Raw genomic sequence first — 10000 nt, 5'->3', positions numbered from 1 at the left:
CATACACATATAATTGCACATGAAATGAAATAATAAACAAAAAGAAAAGAGAGGAAGAGAGGAGGAGAGAAGGAAGGCGTGACTGAAGGGTAAGGGCTGTGGCGAAGAGAGTAAAGAGTTCAGGCAAAATCCATGGCCGATTTTGAACGGTGGGGGACGTGAACCCACGAGCATAAGTACATTGCAATGAAGGAAGTATATGCACACACGCTCACGCACTCGCACACACGCACGCACACACACATACACATACATATACACACGCACACATACATGTAGACACATACACATACACACACACACACACACACACACACACACACACACACACACACACACACACACACACACACACACACACACACACACACACACACACACACATACACATACACACACACACACATACACATACACACGCAAACATGCATGTAGGCACATACACACAAAACACACACACACACACACACACATACACATAAATATACACACGCACACATGGATGTAGGCACATGCACACACACACACACACACACACACACACACACACACACACACACACACACACACACACACACACACACACACACACACACACACACACACACACACACACACACACACACACACACACACACACACACACACACACACAAACACACACACACGCACTAATTCTAATTGAGCACATGCAGTAAACTGACCAAAACAGGTAGACGCCCCCCATCTGATGACTCCAAGTCCGTACTTAAGAAAAAACGTCTTTCACCAGACCTAGTGAACACTCTACCATTAGAAAGCTAGAATTCTTAACCTAGATTTCTAGTCAAGTTCACCTGTCTTATCTGGTAAGATCTAACGGTAAATTTCCATAAGTATAATAATAAAAAGTAAATAATAGTAGAAAGTATTCCCCTAGTCCGGTGAAAGGTAGTTTTAAAGTAAATTACTTTGTCGCTTGGCGCTTTCTCTCGCTGTTCCATCCAGAACCGATCCAAGCGCCAGTCCGAATCGGTGCTCAGTAGCATTGAGCGTAATTCTCAAAACGAGAGGTGACTTCATCTTATATCTTATTTCAATTTTTTTTTATTTCAATTTGGCTTACTCTGTCTCGTTTTTTTTTATTTATCTCATTTAATTTCCTTTTATTGATATTTATCTGTTCACTAATTTATATATATTTTTACTTGTTTATCTATTTACGTATTGATTTATCTATTTGAGTATTTATTTGATTTATTTATCTACGTATTCATTAATTAGTTAACTGATTAATATTTTCATTTATTTTATTTATTCATTTATTTATTAATTTATTAGTTGATCTATTTATTCATTTATTTATTTATTTATTTATTTATTTTTCCTTCCCTCTGTTGGCAATCCTGCGTGCTGACTTATTTACGTTAATTAACTGATTAATATTTTTATTTATTTATTCATTTATTTATTTATTCATTGATCTATTTATCTATTTAGTTATTTATTAATTAATTTTTCCTTCCCTCTGTTGGCATTCCTGCGTGCTGACTTAAAAAAAAAAAGAACCGCGGCTGGCTGCCCTGATTGCCTATGTCGACGCACCGCCTCGACATATCGTCGAAAGTCGGCAAGCAGGGGTACAAACCGCGAAGGAAAAAAGAAATCCTATAAAATTCCTCCCAGGAATAATCCTTTCCCTAAACTGTATATACCTGCATATAGCGAATCGATATTGAGCATTTTTCCTATATTTTATTTTAATTTTTTTTTTTCTGGTGCGGTGGGACAGAAAAAACGACAACTGTCTGCAGCCAATAGCATCTCATAAAACAGCTCTGTCCTGTCACTCCTTATTTCACCTCTGACGCGTGTCAGTGAGTATACAGGCTCGATGTTTTTAGTTCACTGAATCAGGATATATGATTTTCCAGTCTGGGCAGTGACGTCACGGCTCTCATGACGCTGATGTGACGTCATGAGACGTCACGTCAAGCGATATGGCGTCACGTGACGTTACAAGGGCTATGGCGTTCTCATTCCGCGTTATAGAACGTTTCGTTTTGAGTTGAAAATTTCCGTGATTTTTTTTATTATATATATATATATTTTAATATCACACACGTATCAACAAGTAGACCAGACATACTAGAATTTATGCTATATTCTATACATATTTAAACAGTTATAGAAAGCATAACGAGTTGAGTTCTCAAATGTTGAGGCAAAGACTCGTTTATTTATTTTTTTATACAACACACTAATGGGGTGTTTTGCAACCTTGCAGTGTAGGCTCGTCGGCTAGGCTCAGCGGACTTACCTTAACTCCAAATGTACACTATGCAAACTCCAGTGAACGCTCCAGCGATCCCTGAAAAATCACTGAAGAAGAATCCCTTTCTCCCAACTCCTTTTCTAGTCCCACTCCCCACGGAGCATCCCCCGAAATGTACAGCGGAATTCTTTCCCTTCCCCCCCCTCCCCCTTGCATGGCCGTTCTGTGTAGCGAGGAAGAAGCTTCTTAATGTGCTGCTTCGGGCGATATGACGTCATGTCGAGGCCTACTGGTCTCTACTCCTGGTAGGCGACCTTCCCCGAACAAGCGGCGGGTGCGTTAATTGAGGAGCAGAAACTGGCCAAGTCACCGATTGTGACGCCAGTAGGAGGGAACTCCGTGCGAAGAGCAGGTGCTCTGCTAGCGCAGTAGGGGCGAGATGGGACAGCAGGAGGATGTGCGTGAGCAGCAGGAGGGCAGCAGGTAGCAGGAATACGTGCATTGGTGAGCAGGAGACGAGTGAAGGGGGCGCACTTGCTGTGGCTGTGGATGAAAAAAAAATGTTGGATTATCAAATCGAAGTAAGTAGAGTAAACAAGCAAATGAATAATGAGTAAGTAAATAAAAGGAGATTGTTGGACAGAAAGAAGAAGAGGAAGAGGAGGAGGAGGAAGAGGAAGAGAAGAAGTTCTTTTTAACATCATTTCTGGTAACCATGTCATAAACGCGATTACAAAGCACGTTCTCCTTCATAACACTTAATCTTACTCAAAATTTACTCCAAGTTTCAATGGTTAAGTGACTCACGGAGAGTTAGTTGGCGTTTCCATCTCCCCCACCCCCATCCACACACACATAAGACCATAGGGATAAACAAGACTGCAAGAGACCATATGTCCTACACTAGGCAGTTCCATGTCCTTTACCATCTATCATCCTTATATATAAAGTTATCTAATCTTTACATAGAACAACCAATAGTTTCAGCCCTCACTACATGGTATTCTTAAAAAAATCTTTCCTCATATAAATCTTTCCTTATATAAATCTTTCCTTTTATAAATCTTATATAAATCCTTGGAAGGGAAAGAGATATTTTTAAGAATACCACCGTAAGAATCTTACGGTGGTATTCTTAATTTTTTTTTATAAATCTTTCCTTATATAAAAATTTCCTTATATAAATCTTATATAAATTCTTGGAAGGGAAATAATTTTTTTTCTTTAAGAATACCACCGTAAGTCTATGCCACACTCTCGTTCCCTGTTTCCATCCTCCTCATCTCGTTCTTCTTCTCAGTGCCATTCGTCAACCACGGGGAAATCACACAAGCCTGCTTCAGCTTCACCGCTCAGTAGGATCAGTTTGTTTCTTCCACACGGCATGGTCTCTTCATATACACTTTCAAAATCTCTTGTAATCGGTTTCTTATAGACTTTACTGACGCCTCTACGGGCTAGAGTCACGCAGCATTGTTTTAATGAATGAAAAATAATGATAATAGTAATAGTAGCAATAATGATAGTAATAATAATAGTAATAGTAGTAATTCATAATAATAATAATAATGATGATGATAGTAATAATAACAATAACAGCAGCAACAGAAACAACAACAACTCTGTTTCCTGCGCGATGTTGTCTCTAAGAATAGAATCGCTGGTTAATGCCTTAAGGGCCCATCATCACTTGTTCTTTGTATCATTACAACATCCATTCTATTATATATATATATATATATATATATATATATATATATATATATATATATATATATAATATAAAGTTCCTTATTCGGACCTTACTCCCCTCCTTGCATCTTTCCCCCCCTCCTTGCCTCTTCCCCCCCTCCTCCCTCCTTCCTCTACTTTCCACAATTGTTATGCTACTTTTTTCACACGAGGAGAGCGGGCAACCGGCGACTTTTTACCCAAAAGCAGCTGAGGCAGAAACTACCCCCCCCCCACACTCGCCCAACAAATACCAGTCCAACGTTTCTTTCCGAAGAGATCTATGGGAAAACATTTAAACAGTTCCTCATATGTGCTTGCGCGCGCACGCGCGCGTGTGTGTGTGTGCGTGCGTGCATGTTTGTGATTCACCACCATGGTCTTGGATCACGTGTTGGACTCGTGATCGACAGCTATTTCCCTCATGGAAGAGAGCTCAGAGCTCATATATGACTGATCTATGGGTAATACGACCTTACACGCACACACACACACACACACACACACACACACACACACACACACACACACACACACACACACACACACACACACACACACACACACACACACACACACACACACACACACACACACACACAATTCCCCGCCCACGAGAGGTGGAGTAACGACTCGCAGCGCAGCGATACTGGCACTATTTTAGCCTTGGGCGGGATTCGAACCCGGACCGCCGTAGTGGTAGGCGGGAACTCTACCACTGTGCCACAGTGTGTGTGTGTTTGTGTGTGTGTGTGTGTGTGTGTGTGTGTGTGTGTGTGTGTGTGTGTGTGTGTGTGTGTGTGTGTGTATGTGTGTACACATTTTTTTTTTTTTTTGACGCGTCCAGGACTCCCAGCGGGAGTGTGAGAAGTGTGTTAGAGCCGACTCCCAGGGGACCTGCGTGTGAAGGCTTTATAGGGAGTGTTTGGGGATGCGGCAGACTGGGATCGTGTAGTCTTACGACTCCTTGCCCAATCTGGGAGTCGGGAGGGAAGAGGGAGAAGAGGGGAGGAGGATAGGGAAGGTAGAGTGGAAGGATGAAGAGATAGGGTTAAGGAGGCGAGAGGGAGAGAGTGACTGCACGGAGATGAAGGATAGGAGGATAGAGGAGGAGGAGGATAGGACGAGGATAGGGCAGGGTGGAGGGGAGTTTTAGGGGTAGATGTATTGTTGAAGGGATAGAGGAAGGAAGGAAGGAGACGAAAGGGAAGGATTATGCGAATACAGAATTTCTGGTATGTTGAATCAGAGTCGGTTGGTTGATTACTTACTTAATAAAGGGTAGATCCGTACACACAGAGACACAGACACACACACACACACATATATATATATATATATTGTCAACTCAATTTAGGCTGGTCCTAAAGTTAGCTCAAACTGTCTATTGTTAGTCTATCGCTGTATTACTGTTAGCACAATAAACCGATTAATAATATTATTATTATTATTTTTATCATTATCATTAACATTATTATTACAATCATTATCATCATTATTACTATCATTGTTATAATTATTATTATTATTGTCATTACTATTACTATTATGATTATCATTAATATGATCATTATTATTATGATTATTATGAGTATTATTATGATTATGATTATCATTGTGATTATCATTGTGATTATCATTATGATTATCATTACTATGGTTATCATTACTATGTTTATCATTACTATGTTTATCATTACTATGTTTATCATTACTATGTTTATCATTACTATGGTTATCATTATTATGGTTATCATCATTATTACGATTATCATCATTATGATTATCACCATCGTTATGATTGTCACCTTCGTTATGATTGTCACCTTCGTTATGATTGTCATCATCGTTATGATTGTCACTATCGTTATGATTGTCATCATCGTTATGATTGTCATTATTGTTATCGTTATTAGTAATGTTATTGTCATTTTTGTTAGTATTTAGTTATTTTTGTTAGTATTGTTACTGTTATTTTGTTAGTATTGTTACTGTTATTTTGTTAGTATTGTTATTGTTGTTTTTGTTATTTTTGTTATTTTTGTCGTTATTTTTGTTTTGTTATTTCTATTGTTTTTGTTGATTTTTATATTTTTGTTGTTATTACTATTATTATTATTATTATTGTTATTGTTATTATTACTATTGTATAATTATCAGTTATAATTATCATTGTTATTATTACGATTATCATAATTTTATCATTACACACACACACACACACACACACACACACACACACACACACACACACACACACACACACACACACACACACACACACACAACTTAGTGACGACGGATGACGTACATAGTTACACTAGACACAGTAGATCCGCAGACACAAGACACAACACACAAGAGACAGACAAGAAGAATGTCTATGCCCGAGAGAGAGAGAGAGAGAGAGAGAGAGAGAGAGATAGAGAGAGAGCGTAGGAGGCTTACTCTACTGTCATTTCGCTTGTCAAGGAAAATGCAGACACCATTTGTGTTCTCGTTGCCGGACTGGACAGAGAAAGATTTTATATGTAGAGCACACAGACACCCACACCCACACACACATACATGTGCTTAAGTTTATGTATATGCATGTACAGTATGCATGAATGTTTGTATGTATTATGTATGTGTGTATGCATGTATATGTGTGTATGCATGTATGTATGTATGCACGTGCGTATATATGTGTATTCGTATGTATGCATTTATGTATATTGTGGTTAGGGTAAAGGTTGGGGAAGGGTGGGGTGGGGTGGGAGGTGAGGGGGGCAGTGATTCACGAGTGACGTCACCACCACACCGACAACCAATGTCTTAAGCCTTACACACACTTGTTCCGCCTAAAGAAAATCTGGCGCCGTTTATAAGCAAACTTCACAAAAGGCATATGTATGCATGAGGCGACCCCACCCGTCCCGTAAAGACTACAGACCTGTGAGATCACACGCACACACGCACGCACACACACACGCACACGCACATATACATACACACGCACACATACACACACACGTTCTCTTGAATATAGATGTTAGTCAGAAGAGTACACGTACACGGACGCTCTCGTGTACATATGTAGGCACATATACTTACAGACAGAAGCACACATACGCAGGCACACACACACACACACACATACACACACAGAGAGACACACATTTATAAAAATGTTTACATGGTAGAGATATAGAGTGGATATATCTTTTTTATTATTATTATCATCAGAAAGTCTTTGGAAAGTATTGAGTTATGTGTACGAGTATGTTCTGTCCCATGTAAACATTGTTTCACATGTTATACTAGCAGAATGGAATGACAGTGAAAACAAGAATAGGTTAAAACAATCTCAGTGTACAATCTGACCTGACCTGACCTGACCTGACCTGACCTGACCTGACCTGACCTCTAATGTGCTTTTTGTGCATAGAAGAATCTTTGACCACTGCATTGACTCTGAAGGATTTTAGAAAATTGTAAAGAGGGAATCCAGTCTCACTAAAGACAGGATTGTGACGCTACAGACTTAATCTATGGTTTGTATATATTAGATAAGTTCACGATTAACAAAAAAATATTTCGTAGAACATTGTCATCCACTGCCTCTTTTCAAATAAGACACATTAGTTTGGAATAATCGTATTGAAAATAGATATATCTCACAGAACACTTCATACTACACTGTGGAAATAAGCTCCACCGCAAGGACCGAACCTCTGCATTAGCGACTGCTTATTACGAAGGAAAGACGATAGCGTTGAGCCACCCGGACCATACAAAAGGAACGATCTGGACTACGACCTGGTAATTCCCCCGACAACGCTTGGGCAGTTCAGCCTCTATTCTATTTCAACAAGTCACAATGACACACACATTACACTGTCCTCCATTCACCCTTTCCAAACAAGAACACAAAATCTCTTCACTAAGGGACTTATGACCTGAAACAGTGACCGTGGGCGGTTACCTATGGGCCGTGGTTCTTCTGTAAGAGAGACAAGGGGTAACGGACTGAGTGATTGTTTATCAATACTGGAACGATCTTGTTCCACGACACGACGTCGTTTTCTCAAATAACTATGGGTGTCTATTGAGTTTCACATGTCACGACAACGATTACGTGTGAAAGCGTCCAGAGACACCCGGGGTTATCTGAGAGCACGACGTCATGTCGTGGACGGCGCACGGCGAAAAGTCGATACGTATGAAACGAGACTTAGTTGATGAAAACGTTCGATCTATTACTTTTCCAATTTAGTGTGATTTTTTTTTGTACTTCAAAGTGTCAAGGTTGTGTGATTTTTGTATATGTATATGTGTATATATGTTGTGTATGTTTAAGACAGATTGAACATTTTTAGAAGCTCTGCCAAGTTATTCGAACCCTGACTTGCGCGTGCATAATCACGAAGTCAAGACGCTCAGTCGCTAGCGGCTTGACTTCGTGATTATGCACGCACAGGTCAGGGTTTGAATCCCTTGGCAGAGCTTCTAAAGTGTATATATATATATATATATATATATATATATATATATATATATATATATATATATAATATGTGTGTGTGTGTGTGTGTGTATGTATTATATGTTATGTATTTATTTATGTATGTATGTGTGTGTATTAATTTAATCCTCTTTGAGCTACATCTGCAAAGTACCTCCTCCATCTTCTCCATATTGAGCCCAGTACTTCACAAATCTCTTTTAAATATTAGTACTTCTGTGTCCTTTGTTCATCTACATATTTCAAGGAGCGGCGAGGAAAGGTCGGGGAAAAAAGGTTAAAGACAGAAAAAGTCATAGCTAAAATAAAATGAAATAAAAGAAAAAAATCAAACGCGGCAGAGAATAATAGAAGAGGACAAATCCAAAAGTCCCTTTGGAGCAAGATGGAGTTGGGAAACGCTTACACTGATACCACTGGAAGTTAAAAGCAAAAATTACAAAGTTATCAGAGAAAGGCGAAATTTTATAAACTGATAAAAGAATTAGGATTAACAAAATTATTTCTAAATAGTGACGAAAACCTGTTATTTCACCAATGGGTCAAAACCATGTTAGAAGCGTAAGGACACTAGCTCATTATATAATATGTATAGAATCCTCATAAATCATTGATAAAAAGATAAAAAAAATTGTGGAGGTTAATATTGGGATTAACCCAATGAGGTTAACCCAATGTGGATTTGGAGATGGACAAAGATTTCATAATATAAAATATTTTGTGGACTTTGAAAACGCATATGACAGCATACACTAACTGTCTATAAGATCAATACTATTTATCTGCCATCTACATACCAAAAGACTTCTTCCCCGTTATAAGGGAGGTATCTACCCAAGGCAAGCACCCACCTTCACACATTCCACCCTTTCATCTTAGCTTCTTGTGGATAAGAGGGCATCTCAATACTAAATCAACTAGATATACAAAACCAAATGATTTGCATGCTTTGTGGACAGCTTATGCCTATGTGCAATGGAAGCTGGTAATATCAGCATGAAGTATTTCGACACGGCTAGTGTATTAATGTAAATTTGCGATCAGTTTCCATTTTTGTTTGGGGTCGCAGAAGGTAACAGGGAACTGTGGACGGGGGCTGTATGGTGTAAAGTTCAACACTGGGATACTGAGAATCATAGCGAAACGTTGACAAATGTAGAGGCGAGTGAAATATTGATAGAAAACGGAAGGTGGGTAAAACCACAATGTAACTAGAGAAAAACAAAAGTAAAATTAATGAATAGAATGTTATGCACGTTGGAAAATAAAGGGAAGAGTATAATATTACAATAGATGGGATTACACTAAAACAAGTAGAGAGTATCTAGGAGTCATGTTCAACCAAGAAAACTTACAGAAGATTGAAATAAATAATAGATTTAGCAAATACAACAACAAAATTATGTTGTATTCAGTATTCAAAGATAGACATGTACCCATTGAATGCAAGACAATTGTGTTTACTAGTATTTTGGAACTCATTCTCACATATAGATTGGAATTATGGT

General features: G+C 38.7%; 1 protein-coding gene across 1 annotated transcript in view; it reads right to left on the bottom strand.

Annotated features, from left to right (window-relative positions):
* Positions 1-2525: 2525 nt before the first annotated feature.
* Positions 2526-10000, bottom strand: part of LOC143036291 (uncharacterized) — a 151213-nt gene continuing 143738 nt past the window's right edge. The window contains exon 6 of the mRNA XM_076203540.1: positions 2526-2797. Within this exon, the coding sequence (XP_076059655.1) occupies positions 2541-2797 (257 nt within the window). The 3' untranslated portion in view covers positions 2526-2540. The remainder of the gene's footprint in view (positions 2798-10000) is intronic.

Source organism: Oratosquilla oratoria, chromosome 20 (genome assembly GCF_046742065.1).
Source record: "Oratosquilla oratoria isolate Oo_2021 chromosome 20, ASM4674206v1, whole genome shotgun sequence".
NCBI classification, from domain to species: domain Eukaryota; kingdom Metazoa; phylum Arthropoda; class Malacostraca; order Stomatopoda; family Squillidae; genus Oratosquilla; species Oratosquilla oratoria.
The sequence above is the reverse complement of the archived record's forward strand: the minus strand, read 5'-3'. Positions and strand labels throughout refer to the sequence as shown.